Source organism: Lepidochelys olivacea, assembly GCF_965140295.1.
Source record: "Lepidochelys olivacea isolate rLepOli2 genome assembly, chromosome: 2".
Taxonomy (NCBI): domain Eukaryota; kingdom Metazoa; phylum Chordata; order Testudines; family Cheloniidae; genus Lepidochelys; species Lepidochelys olivacea.
This window is the reverse complement of record NC_140412.1, coordinates 236,559,897-236,582,676: the sequence shown is the minus strand read 5'-3', so window position 1 is coordinate 236,582,676 and position 22,780 is coordinate 236,559,897. Positions and strand designations below refer to the sequence as shown.

Genomic DNA, 22,780 nt, shown 5'->3' with positions numbered 1-22,780 from the left:
GGCAGGGCCAGGAGTGGGGATGCAGCCAGACTCCCCCAGCCAGCCCTTCAGCGCCATCCGGCCCACGCTGTCCAAGGCTCCGGCAGCGATTTAAAGGGCCCTTTAAATTCTGGCTGCTGCTGGGAGCCCCAAGCCCTTTTAAATTGCCAGGCCCCAGGGCAGATGCCCCTTCCGCCACCCCATCAGCAGCCCTGCCAGTACAGTCACCTATGTACCGGCGGCCACTTTCTTACTGGTACACCATACTGGACTGTACCGGCTTACTTTCATTTCTGAGTGCAAGACTGAACCCCATGTAACCCTCCAGACCAACAGTCTAAGAGTGAGGCTTAAAATCAAAAGTCCAGTGAAAACCTAACATGGTGGTTGGTTCAATTCATTGGTCATTAATTCCACACAATTTAACACTGCTGTCTTACTCTCCTTCCCCCTATACACACATACACACAATTGGCTGCTGGGTGAGCATAAAGATTTTTTACATCTACAGGCACATGACTGTTCAAATTGGGCTTTTTTAAAAATTTGAAAGTTAGTACAGGGAATCATGGTGAAAGTTATAGTCCTGTAATATCCTGGACAAACCTTACTGAATTAAGTTAACATATTTTAGGAGCTTGTATTAAAAATGCAAATGTTTGTGTCTTATTGTGGGATTGTATTTAATTTGTCGAGGACACCTGACTAATGAAAACCTTGGACAGTGTTGTGAGCTTCAAAGGAATCTATTAACAATGGATTAAGACAAAAATGAATTTTTAAAAATTAACTGCACTTCCCAAGAAATTTCTAGGGGGAGGTGTATGCAAATAAACCTCATCTGGTTATGCAAGAACTCAGCCTTTTGAAGCTTCATCCTGAGAGGGGTACCTTTGTCTGACTGATTACCTATTCATGGTGGTTTCAAAGACCCAAACCGGATAAAAAAGCGATTTACAGAGCCATAAAGGGGCTGGTTCTGAGTTGAAGCTGTTATGAATTGGTGACCACAGGAAAAAACCTGTGAGGGATATGAATGTGTGTGGTTCACCAGCCAGAGCCCTTGTTGGAGTGACGGGGTGATCTCTGGTAAGCTTATTAGTATGCATGTAGGTTCTTTTCTTGTTTTAATATGTTTTCTCTGTAATGCTTTAACCTTAATAAATGTCCTTGCTTAGAAAGAGCTGTGCGATAACTGTAGCAATTACATTGTTTGCCATCTCTGAGAGGAGAAATGAAGCAGGCCTGATTAGGCAGACTGTCTTTTGCTGCAGAGGTCACAGTATAGACAGAGAACTGTTCAGCCTGGAAATATCCTAGTCAGAAGGGAGAGAGACATGTGTCTCCACCCAAGAGAGGCAACGTCTGGGAAGCCGGAAGCCTAGAGTGGGTGCTGTTGCTCGCCTACAGAGGGGAAATACAGATGCAGTTTCCCTGAACTGTGACAATCAAATTCCAAAATTCCACACTTTACCTCTAGACCTGCAAATGAATGGAATGGTTTTTGGTCTTGGTACCACAGTGACCTTCACAATCACAAATGTCCATTCACTTAAGAAAAACTTGTGGGACTAATTAACACAAAAGAATGGAACTACATAACACAAGCGTCTCCAGCCCCACTGACAAATCTAGCAAGTGCCATTTTAAAATCACACAACATGTTCTGACAGCATTACATATTTCACAATTCAAATAACTACAAGCAGTTTGACTTTTTTTTTTTATTATGTACTTTGCGTGCTCCTGTCCTGAGAAAACACATTAAAATTCACACTGAATTTTATCCAACTTTTTTTCCCCTTGGAATTGTTTATACCAGAAGTCCTGACCTTCAGGGTTTCCAAATCCCAACCTTGTCACAAACACCAACAAAACTGATGACTAATAGAAAATTTTCTAATTTGCGCCAATCAAGATTTGCACAGCCATGCTGTGGGACCATGGGAACTCCTTTTAATTTCCTCACTAATTAATATATTCTATTTTTGTATTGGTGCCAGTGAAAACATGAAGAACTGTTACATCATACAATTTACTTTTCTGGTATTCCAAACAGCATTAATAAAAAATCAGTGGATTTTTAAAAGTAGTACTGCACCCTATTCTCCAGGAAAGGCAGAACAAAGGACAATTTTTTCTAATCACATGAACTGGCATATATGACTGGCTTTGCTGAGGATACTTCCTGGATTGAGTTTCGATGTGGTTTTTTGACTTACCTCAGAAGTTGCACCATCACATTATTCAGCTTTTATTATTTTGCTGATTATCTGTACCGCCCCCAAAACTGGCTAGGTACGTACAAGGGCTGAGACACACTTTGGGGATCAGGAACGTGGGTAAAGCCAGAGGAGCCCTTAACACAGACAGTGACAGAGCAGACACCAGCCTCCCTGTCGGTGGACTCCCAGTGCAATTTCTTCCTCTTTTGGGATGGTGCCAATAACTCCAGCACCACTTGTTGAGGATGCAATCCATCCCATCATCCAGATCATTAATGAAGATGTTGAACAAAACCGACCCCAGGACAGACCCCTGGGGCACTCCGCTTGATACCAACTGCAAACTAGACATCAAGCCGTTGACCACTACCCATTGAGCCCGACAATCTAGACAGCTTTCTATCTACCTTATAGTCCATTCATCCAATCCATACTTCTTTAACTTGCTGGCAAGAATATTGTGGGAGATTGTATCAAAACCTTTCCTAAGTTAAGATATATCATGTCCACCACTTTCCCTATATCCACAGAGCCAGTTATCTCATCAAAGAAGACAATCAGATTGGTCAGGCATGACTTGCCCTTGGTGAATCCATGTTGACTGTTCCTGGTCACTTTTCTCTCCTTCAAGTGCTCCAAAATGGATTCCTTGAGGACCTGCTCCATGATTTTTCTGGAGACTCAAGTGAGGCTGATCAGTCTGGAGTTCCTCTGATTCTCCTTCTTCCCTTTTTTAAAGATGGGCACTATATTTGCGTTTTTTCAGTCATCCAGGACCTCCCTCGATTCCCAGGAGTTTTCAAAGATAATGGTCAATGGCTCTGCAATCACATAGCCAACTCCCTCAGCACCCTCGGATGCATTGCATCCAACCCCATGGACTTGTGTTTGTCCAGCTTTTCTAAATAGTCCTTAAACTGTTCTTTCACCACTAAGGGCTGCTCACCTCCTCCCCAAACTGTGCTGCCCAGTGCAGCAGTCTGGGAGCTGACCTTGACTGTGGAAACCAAGGCAAAAAAAGCATAGAGTACTTCAGCTTTTTCCACATCATCTGCCACTAGGTTGCCTCCCCCATTCAGTAAGGATCCCACACTTTCCCTGACCTTCTTCTTGTTGCTAACATACCTGTAAAAACCCTTCTTGTTACCCTTCACATACCTTGCTAGCTGCAACTCCAATTGTGCTTTGGCCTTCCTGATTACACCCCTGCATGCTCAAGCAATATCTTTATACTCCTCCCTAGTCATCCGTCCAAGTTTCCACTTCTTGTAAACTTCCTTTTTGTGTTTAAGCTCACTGAAGATTTCGCTGTTAAGTCAAGCTGGTCGCCTGCTATATTTGCTATTCTTTCTGCACATCGGGATGGTTTGTTCCTGAGCCCTCAATAAGGCTTCTTTAAAATACAGCCAGCTCTCCTGGACTCTGTTCTCCCTCATATTAGCCTCTCAGTGGATCCTGCCCATCAGTTCCCTGGGGGAGTCAAAGTCTGCTTTTCTGAAGTCCAAGGTCCGTATTCTGCTGCTCTCCTTTCTTCCTTTTGTCAGGATCCTGGACTCGACTACCTCATGATCACTGCTGCCCAGGTTGCCATCCACGTCTACTTCCCCTACCAATTCATCCCTGTTTGTGAGCAGCAGGTCAAGAAAAGCACGGCCCCTACTTGGTTCCACAAGCACTTGCACCAGGAAGTTGTCCCCAAGACTCTCCAAAAACTTCCTGGATTGTCTGTGCACTGCTGTATTGCTCTCCCAGCAGATGGCAGGGTGATTGAAGTCCCCCATAAGAACCAGGGCCTGTGATCTGGAAACTTCTGTTTGTTGTCCGAAGAAAGCCTCATCTACCTCATCCTCCTGGTGTGGTGATCTATAGCAGATGCCCACCACGACATCACCCTTGTTGCTCTCGCCTCTAAATTTAACCCAAAGACTCTCAACAGGCTTTTCTCCAGTTTCATACTGGAGCTCTGAGCAATCATACTGCTCTTTTACATATAGTGCAACTCCTCCACCTTTTCTCCTCCACCTGTCCTTCCTGAACAGTTTATACCCATCCATGACAGTGCTCCAGTCATGTGAGTTACCTCACCAAGTCTCTGTTATTCCAATCACATCATAGTTCCTTGACTATGCCAGGACTTTCAATTCTTCCTGCTTGTTTCCCAAGCTTCTTGAGTCCATCTACAGGCACCTAAGATAACTAGCCAATTCCCCTACTTTCTCAGTATGAATCAAGCGGCGTCCCCTGTTACACCCTCCTCCTTGTGTTTCCTCCTGGTATTCTACTTCCCGACTTACCTCAGGGCTTAGGTCTCCATCCTCCAGTGAATCTAGTTTAAAGCCCTCCACACTAGGTTGGTAAGCCTGCCTGCGAAGATGCTCTTCCCTCTCTTCGTTAGGTGGATGCCATCTCTTCCTAGCAATCCTTTTTCCAGGAACAATACCCCATGGTCGAAGAATCCAAAGCCCTCTCTCCAACACCACCTGCGTAACCATGCATTTACTTCCACAATTCGATGGTCCCTACCTGGGCCTTTTCCTTCAACAAGGAGGATTGATGAGAACACTATTTGCACCTCAAACTCCTTTATCCTTCTTCCCAGAGCCACATAGTCTGCAGTGACCTGCTCAAGATCATTCTTGGCAGTATCATTGGTGCCCATGTGGAGAAGAAGGAAGGGATGACAGTCTTGATCAGTCTCGGCAGACACTCTGTCACATCCTGTTCCTCCACAGTTCCTCCCTATTTGTCAGAATCAAATCTAGAACAGCTTCTCCACTAGTACGTTTCTCCACCAAAAAATTGTCTCCAATACATTCCAAAAACTTGTTGGATAATCTGTGTACCCCTCTATTATTTTCCCAAAGGATGTCTGTGTATTTGAAATCCCCCATCACCACCAAGTCCTGTTCATATTAGATTATATTCTTGTCTTCTCTGAAAACCAGATGCTACTTGAGCAACACTTTTGCCTTGCCTTTGACAGACTCATAGAATCATAGAATATCAGAGTTGGAAGGGACCTCAGGAGATCATCTTGTCCAACCCCTGCTCGAAGCAGGACCAATACTCAATTTTTGCTCCAGATCCCTAAATGGCCCCCTCAAGGATTGAACTTACAACCCTGGGTTTAGCAGGCCAATGCTCAAACCACTGAGCTATCCCTCCCCCACAGACTCTGGCAGCATCACCTTTATATCAGAGAAATGTGACTTTAACAAGGACGTTATCGAGTTCCTTGGTTATATAATTTCCACTGACAGCCTGAGAATGGACCCATGGAAAGTGTCTGTCATCATTCAGTGGAGCATCCCAAAGGATGTAAAGGACATCCAGTGGTTTCTTGGATTTGCCAATTTTTATTGGTGCTTCACTAAAGAATTCTCCCAGTTGTAGCACTGATAACAGTGCTCCTCAAAAAATGGCTTTGCTTTGTCTGGTTGGTGGAAGTACAGTCTGCCTTCAATCAGCTAAAGAAAGCCTTCACTTCAGCTCCTGTTCTTGTGCACACAGATCCCACCAACTCTTTTACTGTGGAAGCAGATGCCTTGAATTTCGTAATTGGGGCCATACTTTTGCAAAATGCAGGCCCCTGAAACCAGCTCCATCCTTGTGTGTATTATTCACATTAACTAAGCCATGCTGAGAAGAATTACAATATCTGGAACAAGGAACTACTTACAATTAAAAGGGCATTCAAAGAACAGAGACATCTTTTGGAAGGAACTCAGTCTCCAGTCCAGGTCCTCACAGATCACAAGAACTTAGAATATCTTCAAATGGCCCATAATCTAGATCAACATCTAGATCCACGGGTCATTTTTTTTGCCACTTCGTTTCATCACCTGCTGCCCTGGGTCATGAAATGGGAAAGCAGATGCCCTTTCCCACAAGGAGAAATACACCGCAGCAGAGAAGACTCCCCAAAATACTGTGCTACAACCATTAATTTTATTCATGGAACCACAGACCAGGATTTGATGTCCCTTATTCGGACTCTATTCCATGAAGACCCACAAGCAGCCAAAATCTGTCAACATTTGATACTTCTGACATCCCATTCAGGTTTCCACTTGCACAATGATCTACTGTATGGTAGGAAGTGCCTTTACATTCCAGAAGGTCTGTCAGGACTCAAAATGTTAAGAATGTGCCATGCCACACAAGCGGCCAGCCCTCTAGGCCACAGTTAAGACCCTGGACTTGAGGCTATGAAGTTTCTGGTGGCCACGGGAGAGTACTGACATGAAAAAAAAATATATCAGTTCCTATGACCTTTGCTGTGTAAGCAAGTGCCCACACATTCAAGCATTCAGCCTACTCCAGCCTCTGCCTACCATTCCTCAACCCTTGTCCATGGTCCCATTGGACTTCATTGTAGAAATACCTTGCTCCCAAGATTGTACGATCATCCTGGTAGCTGTTTACCTTCTCATTAAGGTGGTGCATCTTATTTCTTTTTTGCTCTCTCCCCAATGCTTAGGAAACAGCCTGCCTTTTCCTAAACCATGCTTTTCAGCTCCACAGATTGCCAAATAGAATAGCGCCTGATCACAGCCCACAATTCACTTTCTGATTCTGGCATGAACTCCTAGGAACTGAACTTTTCACCTCCTCAGCCTACCACCCACAGATCAACCGACAGACAGAGCAGATAAATCAAATCCACAAGCAATACCTTTGATCTTTCCTTAACTATAGTTAAGATGACTGGGTCATTCTCCTGCCCTAGGATTAATTTGCTTATAATAACTCCATCCATGCCTCCATCTGACATAGTCCATTTTCACCGTTGTCTCCATTTAATCACACCTGCAGACTTGCAAGTTTCTGCTGTGATAGACCTCATTACCCACCTTCATCAAGTACACCAGGAACTTACAGAGCATCTGGAAGCCATCAAGGAAACATACAAACACTATGGTGACCGAGATCACCAAGTTGCATCGACACTAAGAGTGGGTTGACAGGTCTGGCTGTCTGCTAACCATGTCAGATCTTTCTGCCCATCTGCCAAATTAGATCATCAATACTTGGGTCCATTCAAAATTGCTGAACAAGTCAACCTGGTAACATTTTGACTCCAGTTGCCAGAATCCCTGGAAGTCTACCTGGTTTTTTATGTGTCCCTCCTACTCAGAAAATCCCTTTCCTAGCATCTCTGCTTCACTGGCCCCTCTCATGGAGGTCCAGGGTCAGGCAGAATACAAAGTGTGAGTGTCATAAACATACAGCTAAGGGTAGCATAAAATCCCTCCTTTACCTGTAAGGGGTTAAGAAGCTCAAATAACCTGGTTGGCACCTGACCAAAAGGACCAATAAGGGAAGAAGATCATTTCAAATCTGTGGGGGGAGGTTTTGTTTTGCGCTCTTTTTGTTGTTCTCTCCGGGACAGAGAGGGACCAGGGCAGGAAAAACCATCCCCTAAAACCCTACCTAAAATAAGCATCCAAGATTACAAAAATTGTAATCTTTTGAAAATCTGGCCATAAATGCCACAATGAGAGCTACAGGTATTGGACTCCTTTGATTATTTGGCCCTGGCTGAGTGCTGAACATTAGAAAATGTGGCCCTGACGTTTTATTTGAACCTAGTCCTAAAAGCTCAAATCTCTATCCATTTGAGCTAGAGGAAGTAACTCCACTAGCAGGTAGAAAGTAGCCTATTTTTCTCACTGAGGGCAGCCACTTGGACACACTAAAGACACTGCCTGTTGAACTGATTATAGAATTTACACGTGAAAACAGTAACAGCTGGTGAGAAAAAGTAGGAGACACATGCAAAGGGTAACAAAATATGTTTTGTTTTCACATGAATGGAGATTGAGTAAGTCAGAGATGCAGGAAGGCCACTCTAAATATCAGGAGGTGCAAGGAGAATGCTCTCACTGACACAGAAGTATTGTGCTAATGGATGAGGAGGAGACCATTATTAGGCAAGCATAAGCAGTGGGGAGTAAAGGGACACAAACAGGTTTATGATCAAGTCTATGGAGGTGAGTTTAAAAATAAGGAAGGCTGTTTTGAACCTAACCCTGAAGTGAATACACAGTCAGTAGAGTTATTTAGTGTGGAAATTGTGTGGCATAAGTCCTTGGCCAGTGAGAGAGGAGGTGCCCTAGCTAAGAAATTTACAATGGTCAAGGTGAAAGGATATGAAAGCAAGAACAGGATTTCAACAGAGGTGTATGTGAGGCATTACTGAACTGTGGTCCCTACCTGGAAATACAGGTAGCACAAAGTGGCGTTAAACTGGCTGGAGATAGGCAGAATTTTATATTGATTGTGCAGGGACACTGCCACTCAGTGGAAAGCTGGCAGAGTCATCTCTAGTGCCTCCTGTGCCAGTCCCCCACCACTCCTGATCGAAGGGAAAGAAAGGTTTGTGTAGGAGTTGTGTTGGAAACATGGGGGTGGGAGGGTAGGCACAGGGTGATGGGGGAAGGTGGAACAGAGCTGCAGAATGTCCAATCCTTAAAAGGACCCAGATCTCGTTCAATCAGGGACCCACAACCAGCTCACCAGCTCCATTCTATGTAAGGAGAATCAAGGCCAAAGAGAGGTATAAACGTAGGAGATTCAGAATCCTGATTTTCCTTAGATGTAGTGGAGAGGGGGAGCTGCATGGAGCTGGTTGAGCACAGTATGGCGATGTACTAAACAAGAAGTAAAAATTCCGATAAATAAATTTAACCTATTAGGCAGGAAGTCTAAAAGTAGAAGCTGAGCTTTTCACTAATTGTCATGCTACAAAATATCCACTTGACATATAAAATGAAGAACAATTATCACTGCAGTCTTTTAATTATGAAATAAAAACAATTCTGCTCCAGTTTCAACGTTTTAAGTGCATTTTCCCCAGATCTATTAATTCCTTAAACAATTTGTTCTGATTCACAGAATTACAAAAACATTCCTAGACCTTTATAAATAAATAAAAATCCAATGTAACAGAAAAAGAGTTGAAGACCAGCAGCTGCACATATGTGAATTAGGTCTGATGTGATAATCAATATCCCATACCCTACCTATCTGGCATGAATTAAAATGTGTATAAGTGCCATCTGGGTACAAGTTATTCACTCATTTTATAGCCCACACTCGATCTTTTATTCAGCTATGTGTTCCGTAAAGGTTCATGCGAGCACAGGCTTGGATATGGTGTATGTACAATAGAACCTCATTAATTCACACTTCAAGAATCCACACATCCCATAATTCACACTCCAGAGTGGCAGTCTCTCCCTATTTAACAAGGTTTCGTAGCAGAATTCTACCGTGAGCTTACAGAAGTATGTTCTTAAAGCTGGTGAAATAATGGTTCATTTATCTGTCTAGGCTCTATGATGGCCCCCATTACCATGGTATCTAAGCCCTTTCCCATTTATTTAAAAATAGAAACAACAATCTTTCTCTCATTTGTCCCAGCCTGTAGGAGTAATAGCTTGATTAGAGCACAGTTGTGTATGTGAGGGAGAAAGAGAGCCCCACCAGAGAGTGTGTGGGAGTATAGAACTATTGCAGAGAGGAAGCTTGATCATGAGTTTTGCATTTAGCTCTGAACAAAGTGAGTGAGTAGTGGTCATTCTTGTATATTATGAGAGTGGGTTACTTAGTCTAGGACCAGTTCCATTCAAAGCACCATCTCACAAGCCTCCTGCATTGGTTCAGAGTTTCATTGTCAGTGGAACGTAGCTGTCATGGGATCTCATTGTTGTAAAGTGAGAAACAACCTGTCAGGTAATCAGGCATAGGCGCCAACTTCCCCTCTGGCCGGTGGGTGCTCGACTCCACCCGCCCCTGCCCCTCCTCTTCCTGCACCTTCCCTGCCTCTTCTCCACCTCCTCCCCTGAGTGCACCGCGTCCCCACTCCTTCCCCTCCCTCCCGGAAAGTGCTAAATGCCGTCAAACAGCTGTTATGCAGCAGAGGCACGGGAAGCGCTGGGAGGGAGGGGGAGGAGTGGGGACGTGGTGTGCTCGGGCGGGGGAGAAGTAGGTGAGGGAGGGGAGCTTGGCTGCCGGTGGGTGCAGAGCACCCACTAATTTTTCACCGTGGGTGCTCCAGCGCGGAGCACCCACAGAGTCGGCGGCTATGTAACCAGGTACAGTCCCATGGAGGGCATAGAAAATCTGGACAGACTTTGAACTTGTCTCTATTCAATACAGAGCTGGTGCAGAGAGCAGAGCACTGCAGCAATGCACTCATGGCAACCCGTGTGACTACGCACATTGTCTGCTGAATTTTGTACTAGCTGGAGCTTTCATAGCCAGTGTGGCTTCATTCCTGGATGTGCAACAATCAACAGGACACAAGGTTCTTGGAAAAGATCTGGGATCAAGACAAAAGGCTGGGGAAAGACTAGGGTGAGCAGATGGGAGCCACAGCAAGGTCAGGGATGAATTAAGCTAAGCTAGGGCTTTAGGAATATCTTACATGGGAACTCTCTGCTATGGCCTCACCCTTATACTTTGGCCCAGCCTCCTGCTTGAGATGGTAGTAGCTGGGTCTTCCCTCCCCTTGGTTGATGGGAAGTGTGACAGTATCTCTGCCTCCTTCCTCCCTCAGCCACTTGGAGAGTATGCTCCCCACTCCCTTATCAGGAGCTGGGACTCCGCATCATAGAGCCTCCTGCTCTAGTTGGGTAGCAGGGCACCGACCTGCACCCCACCTACCTGGCTGGAGAAGGTGACAGCTGCAGTAGCCAGGGGACTCATCCTTCTTCCCCCAGAAACCCTGAGGATCTGTGAGGTCCTGCCCCACTGAACTGATGACTGTGGCTTTCTCCCCACAGCAGTGGCAAAAACTGCAGTTGAGTCCCCGGAGAGTAGCAGGCTTTCCTCCTTGACCCCGAAAAAAGCAACAGGGGCGTGGTCTGGTCTGGTCTGGTGGGTGGGCGGGCCAAATGGCTTCTTACCCAGCTTTTGTGACTGCCTTTCCTTCCTCAGCTGAGCGCTCACTACAGATTCAAACACTCCTAACTGCAGCAGTTACACCCAGTTCACACTTTGAAGCTTCTTTTCATAACTATGAGGGCTGGAGGCTTACTTTATTTTTGTTTTAAAACTAAAGCAGGGATTCTGAACTCACCATCTCACTGTGGTAGGGACCCTAGACCCACGTTTACTGGTGCCTACCCTTTAATCTAGCCCTGGGCAAGTCTATAAGGGGTCAGAGTACAAGGTTGGGAAAAGGCTGGATTGTCGGAGAGAGAGGGGATACACAGATGGACTGAGAGGAGGAGATGAGAGGATAAGCTTATGTATTAGAGAGTGGAAAGGTTGTTAGATCTCTGACCAAAAGTACTGGTTTCATTCACATTCAGACTGTGAGGCAATAAACTCTAAAGCAATGAGCACAGGGCTGGGAGTCAGAAAGGGTCTGATATTCTAAAATCCCAGCTCTGACACTGATTAGCTGTGGGATTTTAGGCACATCATTTCATCTCTTCCTCATCTGGGATTCGATTTTGTCCTCTAGCACCTGGGTGCTGCTCTCACATAAGTGAAGACAGACCCAATCCCCAGTAAAATGGGGGGAATAATTATTTACCCCAAAGGGTTATTGTGAGAATTAATTAGCATTTGTACAATGCTCTGAACATGTGAATCATTAACTAAGTGTTAAGTATGATTATATTTCTGTTCCAAGCACTGAATGACTGGCCTTAACATGTTCCTCATTAGTTTCTAATGGTGATGTCCATAACTCAAAAACATTAAAAAATGAAATCTGTCGAACAACCTCAAAATTAAAGATGAAATTCCAGATAAAACTATCCTAGCAAGTAACAAACGCTCTTTTAGGTTAAAAGTAAAAAATGTAACACAATTTTGAACAATTTAGAAAACAAACTCCAGAGGGATTTGTGTTTATTATGGCATTTATCACCCCTCCTTTAGTACTGCATATTTGCAAATTGTTTACATGTTTGCCTGGGTGTTTTTCTTTCCAGGGTCTCATTAATGAGCTGGAGCTCTGTAAAAGCCATATAAGCATTTGACCACTGGGAAAAGCTATAAATTAGAACATAACCATATTCAAAGCAGTCTCTAACTCTATTTCCTCCTCCATCACTTCTTGATTCCTATCCTCTTCCCACTTGGTCCACTTCCACCCTTCTTTCTTCCATCCACTCCTTAGGCCTCAGACTGCATGACCACAAACTTGCACCAAGATATCTTGGTTCTCCCTTTTCAAAAATTCCAGAAAACTCAACTGATTCATTAAGTATTCCAGCTAAAAGAACCAGAACTATGTTGTTCCATATTTTGCCCACTTACACTATATAAATAACAACACATCTTCCCAAACTTACACTACACTTACAATATATAAATAACACATATTCTCAAACATAAGGTATTCCAGATGTCACACAATTTCAGAGATATTTAATAAAACATTAAAATAACTCCCCTGCTTTGTAATAAACTCCAGAAAGCACTAGATATATTCAGTCTTTGTTCTTTATACACAAACTTGACATTTTTGTCATTTTTAAGTACAGTAGAGGACCTAGTTTCCAGCTTTTGATATTCTGTTCAACTGGGAACATACAATAGGCAACCTCAGAAAGTTTCCATTATCCCCTTTCTCCCCACCCCGCCATTTTTTTAAAAATATCACTATTTAGTGTATTTGCAATATTTTCTCCATAGTACTCCCTGCGCTTGGAATTATTACAAATACCAAAAAGTTAAGAGAACTTACTGAACACAGTACATTAAATAATTGTATTAACTTACCTAGTATGTACATAGTTTTGATATCTGTATTTATCACCAAATTGCTTATGTTTTAAAACTTTGGCAATAAAATCAGTTTAAAAATAACAACATAACTCACCGGGAAGTACAGGAGGAGTGATCCAAAAAGGATGGTTTCCAAAAGAACCATGCCTGAAGCCCTGATGCTCTAGAAAACAGAAAAGGATGCATGACATTAGAAAATATTAATCATTTTCTCTTTAGGTTCTGAGTTATTTATGAAAGAAACCTTCATACTTGTCTGCACAGGGCCTGGCACAATAATTACCTATAAATATTATTAATCCTGATACAGTAGTTAAATTTTAATTGATTTCAACCATAAAATATCATTCCCTCTTCAGTTTTGAATGTTGTTTAACACAAAACTGTTTAGATAGCATTTACTAATGCCCAGTTTTACCTTTAAACGTACATGCATTGATTCAGATCATGGGAGTTGCAATGATGAATTTAAGGGCAGAATTTGGTCTGTTCTGTTTGGATTTCAAATAGTCCTTCAAACCTTTTCACATGCATATTTAATACCAATAACCCGGCTTCTGTAATATGTATGAATATTCTAAAATTTTATTATATACCAAAAGTGGCTTTTTAGAATGAAAGCATATAACTTTATTTCCCCCAACTTTTGTATGAGAATGCTGATTCAGTCATTCACTTTTAAGGAATCTATATCTAGCCAAGTACTGTACCCCTTAATCCTATCTATGGCACTTTGAGGCCTAATCATTATGTTCCCATTATCATTTGCTTATTGTTGTAAGTAAAAAAAATAAAAATTGATCAATCTTCTCCTCCCACTATAAATCTTGTTCCAGTAAGTTAAATGATTTATATACAGTAATCTACAGCTTATATAATAGGATAAAATGTAGACACTGCATTTCCCATTTCCTTAACTACCTACTTCATCCAACATTTTGTCATAAATCACTCTGTAAAACCCATTGTTTTTCTTTCAAACAAGGCAATTTTATGGTAGGCTGTCTCTCCGCGGAGGGGCAGGATGGCAGAAGGGTCCTTTGAAAAATCCCCTTGCTTCCTATTAAGAAAATTCTTTTATAGCCTGGAATCAACCTGCCATGCAAATCTCTCCTGTGGCTTTGGTTGGGTACCACCATATCCGTTGTAAATAAGACAGTAATTTTTAAAGACTTTTTGAAAATGTTTTACAGAAGAACTGAGGCCAAGGGATCCTTTTTTCCCTTGGCCAAAGACTCTGCAAGGAACTCTCCAGATGCCCTCATTCAGGGAGTTCACAATATGACTGTGACGGGACATACCAACTCCCCAAGGGTTAAGGAATTGCTCTGGGCACAGAAAGACACACCCCCTCACCCACTGCTGAGCATGCTCCCAGTGCAGGGAGAGCTCAAAAGGAAGCAGCTCAGCTCAGTCTGCACTGACTGAGCAGGAGAGCAGTTGGGTGCTACAACCTCCTGGAGAGAAGCCACTGGGGCTCACAGTCAAGCTGCTGCAGACCTTTCAACCATGGAGGCCAAGGACAACCAGTCACTACAGAGAGGGGAAGATGCTCCAGGGAGTGACCCAAGAGGAGTCCCAGGGGGACCCCAAGACAGACCCGTGGTGCAGATGAAGGAACAGAAGTAGGAGTAGGCAGTGATCAAAGGAACAGGCATAAGGGCACCTGTCCCTAGGCCATGTATCTGGACCATTATTTTGAACAGCCCTGGGTTGGAACCCAGTGGAGCAGGGAAGATTTGGAGTTCCCTACCCCCAGCCACTGACTCTCGTTACTGGGCGACACAGTCATTGAATACAGCTGCTGAACCCTGCCACTAGACAAGGCGGCCTCTGACTCTCACCATCCAGAGTACTGTCACTAGGCAAAACTGCCAGCCTTGGACTCAAAAACCCCCTTGACACTGACTAACTGAGATTCCTTTCTATCAATAATAGTTACATCAGCTGATCACTGTGACAAGTGTCTGATGTACTTCATGGGATAGATTGAAAGACTGGGCAGTTCTTACTATGCCTTTGTATTATGAAACCCAATGGCTCCTAACTCAGTTGGAGCTGAGTTTAACATAATTTCCGACAAAAATTGTTTTTTGCAGCTGTGGCTGCTCAAAGCCAGTGGCTGTCCCATGGCGCCATTATTGACAGGCACTAGCAATGCCTAATTTAGCATCTGTAAGAATATGGAGGTCCACTTCAAGAATGCTTCTCTGGGTGCTGCAGTGTTTTCCAACTATTACCCATGTCAAACCTCCTGTTTTTAAGAAAGATAACCAAGAATATAATAGTACTGCAGCTCTGGGTGCCTCTCCATACCAATGACACATGAGATAAGTCAAGATTAAGGCCTTTTTTGAAGGTCGAGACTGCATTAGTTAGGGGTTATGAATGATCTCTTACTGGCTTTCAGTTGAAGTCAGGGAGCCATTCGGTCATGCAAGACTTCAGCAGCTTTTAATATGAATGAGCACAGCTGATGCTTCAGCCACATAAGTTATGCCTACACAGCCTGCGAAGCAAACCTCCCACCCCAGGTCAACAGACTTGGGTTAGAGGGGCTAGCACTAGCATGATAATAGCTGTGCAGACAGCGATTTGAATTCATGGCTCAGGCTGGAACTTGGGCTTTGAAGCCCAGGAGGGGGGTAGGCTTCAGAGCCCAAGCTCCAGCCCAAGCTTCAACTTCAAAATGCTGCCTACACAGTTTTTGTTAGAGCTCTAGGGAGAGCCCAACTAACCCAACTCAAGTTCCCTTCCAGCCCTACGTTTCTGTGATTCTATACCTATAATATTGAAAAGAAAACAGTCTGTAGTTATCTTGTATTTGTATTTCACCACCAAGCAACTGAAGTGCCATGTGTCTAAAGGATCAAAGATATCTACAGTGTTGTTCAATGTATATATATTATGGGCAAGATTTTTACCCACAAAGGAAAGAATTTTCATTTACTGCAGAGGAATGTTCAGAAATAGTAAAGTTAAGAACCTTGGCATTATTTTCAGCAACATCTTTTCCCTGGAAAGCTACATGTTGGATATAGTACAAAAGTGTTTTCATTCAACTGTGCAATCTGTGCAGACTGCACCCTTATTTCTCCTGTGGTGAACTTGCAGACACAATACATAATCTTCTGACCATGAACCATGACTACTGTAATTGCCTCTTGGATCTTGTCTACACTAATATTTTAAAACATGTTTGAACAAGTTAAGTAATACCATTGGAAATCCTAGTGCAGGCAGGATACAAATGTTCATTCCTAGTTGTGTTTAACCCTTTTGGAACACATTTTCGTCTGGCCTGTACTATAAATTTCAATGATGTTAGCCAACACAAGTTACAACATGATTAAAAATGGCAGTGTAGGTGGGATCTCAGTAGGGCTTCTAGCAATGTTTCACCAACCATTTGCATCCAGTGTAGAGGTGTAAAAGGACATTTGTGCACTAAATGGTCACCTGTGGTCATATTCCAGCAGCCCTATGATTTTCTACACAAGCTGCCTATAAAATGGTATATTCTGAGATGAATCTGCTGAATTTTAGAGAACTCACTAGGGAGGGACTGAATAAAACTGAAATCTCTTAACAGATTTCGGTGCTCTGATATTTCATGCCTTTTAGGGGTTCACGTTTGTGCCTCTAATCAGAAGGTGATGAATCCTTTATATGGTGCTCCCTAAGGCATGGATATTGATAACCATGGACTTCTGCATCCATCTGTCTCCTCCCCATTTACATGTCCAAAAGCACTCTCTTTTTGGAAGTACTTTTAATATAATCACTTTCCTGTGTGCTAGGATATTTTAATTCATATTTTATGTATTTATCATTTTAGCTGCTTTTGCATATAGCATCAGGGAACATGCATTAATACCTATTGAAATTTTAATTTCCATGTAATCCAGTCTGAAGATTTTAGGTTTCCCCAGTGCACTCCCTTAATATAAGATAAATCCACACAGTATTTCAATAGTATGTAAGGGGCAAGGGGAAAAAAAGAACATGGAGACTTTTGCATCCCGAGTGAATAAAACAGCCTTGTTCTATCTCCCTGATTTCTGGAGGGAATACTTTATGCCTTCCTGTGTTAGGAAGAAATCTGTATTTCTTCCACTCTCGGGAATCATTAAATATCTATATTGAAATAATGCAGCTTCTTTGGACACTGTTGCTTTCCCACAGGCTGACAAGCCAAGCAACTTCTTTGATTAAGGAGTTTTATACTAAATGTTCAAATACTTCTATATTTTCCTCTGGAATGACTGTCACAGCATGACCCTCCATACTTTATACAGAGTTATAAAGCATTTAAATGGATGCGACAAACAAATTTAGCCCAACTTTTGTGCCTCTCTGACAACAGAATTATTTGAAAAAGTTTTAATGAACAGTAGATAATAAACAATTGGTTCATTTTACTTACTTGGACTTTCAAAAGTCTTTGGACTTTGGGGTGAATGAACCAGGAATTAAAATTGCAAAGCTTATTAGCAAAGCAAAGTTATTTAGGTTAATCAAAACTAGTGAGGGTTGTGAATTCCATAAGGATCATACAACATTAGGTTCTTATCCTGTAAAGACATACACAGATGTTTAATTTTATACTTGTGGATAGCCCTCTGAGAATGTGAACTCCTTAATTCCAACTGGCAAGAGGGTTATAGAATATCCTGATTGTGGTATGTACATTCTGGCTCAAAGAATGTCATGTGAGGCCTTACATAAAAACCTGGGTCACACTGGTCATTGCTACCATTGTGAAATGTATGTACACATACTACATAAGGAGTTATGTCTATGTACTGAAATTATATTCTTAAATTCTATATCACAGGAGAAGTGAAGAAACAGGTTTTCTGTCAAACAAAAGATGGTTTATTCACCAGTCTCTCAGTTGAGATGTTAATTGGGCATTGTAAGCTAACAAAATGGATGTCTATTAACATACAAAGTTATCAAAAAGAGATGTGAAGTCAACAGGGAAGAGCACACAGGAAAAACAAACCATGGAGGGGAGATATCCTGTCTCTGAAGACAGACAATGAACTTTGGGGATATAAAAAGAAGGCAAAGACAACACCACCTTATCCTGCACCTAGGAAGTAAATGGGCAGTGCGTTTACATGAAAACTGGACCTCAACCAATCTTGGTGAAACACTGTAGAAAAGACTTTGGGTGAGATAAACTTCTTTAGATAATAGAAAAGGAGTACTCGTGGCACCTTAGAGACTAACAAATTTATTTGAGCATAAGCTTTCGTGAGCTACACGAAAGCTTATGCTCAAATAAATTTGTTAGTCTCTAAGGTGCCACAAGTACTCCTTTTCTTTTTGCGAATACAGACTAACACGGCTGTTACTTTGAAACCTGTCATTAGATAATAGAGTAACCAGTTAAGTTTAGTCTCTAGAAAGCATGTTATGATTTTATTTTATATATAACCTTCTGTTTCCAGTGTCCTTACTCACTATTTCTTGACTGTTGAATCTGTGGTAATAAATTTATCTGTGTTTTCACATATGAATATATGTAAGTGTGGTCTGAAATTCAGTGTTGATAAGTGCAAAGTAATGCACACTATAAAAACTAATCCCAACGATACATACAAATGATGGAGTCTAAATTAACTGCTAGCACTCTGAAAATATCTGCTCAGTATGCAGTGGCAGTCAAAAAAGCTAACAGAATGTTAGGAACCATTAGAAAAGGGATAGATAATAAGACAGAAAATATGATAATACCATTATATAAATTCATGGTTCACCCACACCTTGAATACTGCATGCAGTTCTGGTTGTCCCATCTCAAAAAAGATACATTAGAATTGGAAAAGGTACAGAGAAAGGAAACAAAAATGATGAGGGGTATGGAACAGCTTCCATATGAAGAGAGATTAAAAAGACTGGGACTGTTCATCTTAGAAAAGAAACAAATAAGGGGGGGGGATAAGATAGAGGTCTATAAAATCATGACTGGTGGGGAGAAAGTGAATAAGGAAGTGTTCTTTATCCTTTCACATAACACAAGAACCAGGGTCACCCAATTAAATTAATAAGCAGCAAGTTTAAAACAAATAGAAGGAAATACGTCTTCACACAACACCTGTGGAACACGCTGCCAAGGGATGTTGTGAAGGCCAAAATCAAAAGTGGGTTAAAAAAAGAATTAGATAAATTCATTGAGGATAAGTTAATCAGTGACTATTAGCCAAGATGATCAGGGCACAACCCTGTGCTCTGGGTGTCCCTAATCCTCTTGACTGTCAGAAGCTGGGACTGGATGACAGGGAATGGATCATTCAAAAATTGCCCTGTTCTGTTCATTTCCTCTGAAGCATCAGGCACTAGCCACTATCAGAAACAGAATACTGGACTACATGGATCATTGGTCTGACCTAGTATGGCCATTTTTATGTTCTTATGATATTAAACAAGGTGCTGATCCTGAACTGAATCATACACGCTGGTGTGTACATTGTTTTCTTGGGGGCAGCAGCCCTGATATTTCCGTGAGTGTTCAGTGGATATGGGACTGAACACTACAAGAGAATGCTTTGAAGGGGCTCCAGGACTGTAGTGCACCTATTGTTAACCAACAAAGCAAAAAAAGGGCTGGCATAGCCCAGAGGAGAGCGCTTGGGTGCGTAACAGGGTGATGGTGGCCGGGAGCTGACAGTAAGTTAAGCACAAGAGAGTCTCCCTCATGCTGGAGGCAGGGGGCAACAAGATGACTTAGAGTTCCTGGGTACCCCGAGAACCATCATAGCAGAGTTAGGGCTTTAGGTTACTGGATAGTAGGACAGTAGATGAACTTCAGTGTGGACAATTGCACAGTAATGCACATTAGAAAGAATTACTTAAGTTATTCACACAAACTGGGTTCAGGGATAACTGAGAAAAGATCTACACATTGCGCCAGACCCTCATATTAACATGAATGGAACCACAGTGATTTATGCACATTGAGGATTTGGCCCATCACTGTGAATTGCTTGAGATAGTCCAATATTTTATTCGCTTTTTAAAATCATTATTGCACGTTCAGCTGATGCCTCCATTAAGATGGAACCAGAGCAGCTGAGATGGAGGTGGGGCAATTACACAAGATCTTCTTTTTTTCTTTTTTTTTAAATTGTGTTTTAGCCCTTCTGGTGCTAAAGAAAGCCCTTTGAATGTGAGAAATTGGACTAATTAGCTATATTGACTATATAGGATCTAGGAACATGCAACTCATTATGTTTTTGATAAAATACACTAAATCTAAATGCTTTTTTTGGCCAGGTACGACACAAACAAATTTTTAAAAATAACAAATGATTACGCATTACAGCATTTTGAGTTGTGAGAGTAGGTGCATAGGCCCAGGCCTCTGTGAACCAGGAAGCAGTTAAGCACCTTCAGTGGGCAGAGAAGGGGCAAAGCAGAAGTTCCACCATGAAGGGTATAAGAATTTAAATAGAATTCAATACACCCCTCAGCACGTGCTGATGACAATATACCCACCCACAACTAGAGCTTACATTTACACCAACACCACTGGATTCCAACATATGAGGGCTTTATTTCAGTTAACTAGGTAATAATCTCTCTCTCACTAAATATATAATGTTTGATAAAGCCATAAATACAATCCTGAATGCAAATATTTAAACCACCAATTGCTAAGATGCTAGTGGCATTCTCTTTAGATATAAACGACCCGCATTCAATGACTTGCCAAATTCAATCACTGTAGGAGTGAGTGTTTTATCTAATTTATTTCTGTCCTTTTGGCTGGATTTGGATCATCATCCATTGTGCTTTCCTCTAAGTGTTTCCCCCTACTGCACTGCATTCCCTAAAGTAAAGGCTGTTGCTGACTTTATCTAGCAGAGTATTCCATACAGAGACACACAGAAAAACATGTATATCCAAATACAATTAACAACGTTGATTCTAAATTTGCAAGTCATTCATCCTGTTTAACTGTCCTTAAAAGGCCTAAAAGGGCTGGCAGTGTCTTTTACGGCTGCAGAACTAAAATTATACGTGTACTCTGATTTCTGTGAATTCAAATTACACTATAAAATCAATACATAAAGCCAACTTCTACAAGATTGCTTTCCACAGACACACTTCTACCATAATCTAAAGAGCAAATAAGCAGGAACTAGACTCGAACAGGCCAATTACGAAGTCATTACATGGAATGTTTCCATTTTATTTTAATTAAAATTACTGTAATCACAGATCTGGTAATTTAAAAGGTTTGACATGAACTGATCACATACATCAAAGTTTTGGTAAGTTTTTATAAAATATAAACAACTTTTACAAGTTGGTTCATGTTTCTAGAAAGTCTCAGTAAAGGAAACATACCCTGGGTTTGATTAAGACATATGCTCTTTGTCAGTACAGCAGACAAAGGAAAGTCAGACTTTCCCCATTAAGTAGAGCAATGCAGTCTTACAACACAAAGTAAATGGACACTGAGTGGCTTGTACAATAGAACTGACTACCTCACATACCATTAGGTGTGAGTTAATACGCTAGGTGCCTGGATCTAAGGCAATATATACCAATAAAATGTATCAGCCATCTACCTAAGGTATTCATACCATCCCCCTTACTGTAGTGTCTGAGCACTTCACAATCTTTAATGTATTTATTGTCACAACACCCCTGTGAGGTAGGGCAGTGCTTTTAGCCCTTTTTACAGATGGGGACCTGATGCACAGAGAGGCTAAGTGACTTTCCCAAGATCACATTGGAGGTCTGTGGTAGAGGAGGGATTCATAGATTCTAAGACCAGAAGAGACCACTGTGATCACCTAGTCTGACCTCCTGAATAACACAGGCCATAGAACTCCCGCAGAATAATTCCTAGAGCAGATCTTTTAGAAAAACATCCAATCCTGATTTAAAAAGTGTCAGTGATGATGAATCCACCACGAGCATTGATAAATTGCTCCAGTGGTTAATTACTCTCACTGCTAAAAATGTATGCCTTATTTCCAGTCTGAATTTGTTTAGCTTTAACTTCCAGCCATTGGATCTTGTTATATCTGTCTCTGTTAGACTGATAAGCCCATTATTAAATATTTGTTCTCCACGTAAGCACTTACAGACTGTAATCAAGTCACCACCTTCTCTTTGTTATCTAAATAGATTAAGCTGTTTGAGTCTAAAAGGCATGTTTTCTCATTCTTTAATCATCCTCGTAGCTCTTCTCTGAGCCCCCTCTAATACATCAATATCCTTCTTGAATTGTTCGCACCAGAACTGGAATACAGTATTTCAGCAGCAGCCACACCAATACAGAGGTAAAATAATCTTTCTGTTCCTACTAGAGATTCCTGTTTACGCATGCCCGGATTGTGTTAGTTCTTTTGGGTACAGCATTTGAACCCAGGTCCCACACAGCACAGGAAAGCACTCTAAGCACTGAACCATCCTTCCACTTATGCAATACATTAGTGTATGACAAGGTAGCTGAGCAACACTCTGAGATGGGCATCACTTAGAGCAGCACTATGAGATGATAAAGGGACTCAAAGTCCTATCTTGTGAGGCCTCCAGCTATAGAAAAGCTCACACAACCAATCCTCTAACAGCGTCCCTGTGAACAACTCTTCTGTGAAGAACTTTTCAGTCTTTCCCCTCATTATCTCAAAAACTACTTCTCTTTCTCTGGGTGGCACCCTCTTTAGTTGAGCCAGTGTGAACACTATTAATGGGGCTGTACCACGCTATCAATATTTGGTGTATCCAATAAAGACAGGAGAGTTATCTACACACTGGCCACAACTTGCAAGGAGTGTTACCAGCGTGCCATGGGTAGATTT

At 42.0% G+C, this 22,780-nt stretch overlaps 1 protein-coding gene across 1 annotated transcript in view; it reads right to left on the bottom strand.

Annotated features, from left to right (window-relative positions):
• GPR158 (G protein-coupled receptor 158) overlaps positions 1-22,780 on the bottom strand; it is a 307,100-nt gene that overhangs the window by 99,109 nt on the left and 185,211 nt on the right. The window contains exon 5 of the mRNA XM_084621991.1: positions 13,048-13,116. Within this exon, the coding sequence (XP_084478117.1) occupies positions 13,048-13,116 (69 nt within the window). The remainder of the gene's footprint in view (positions 1-13,047; positions 13,117-22,780) is intronic.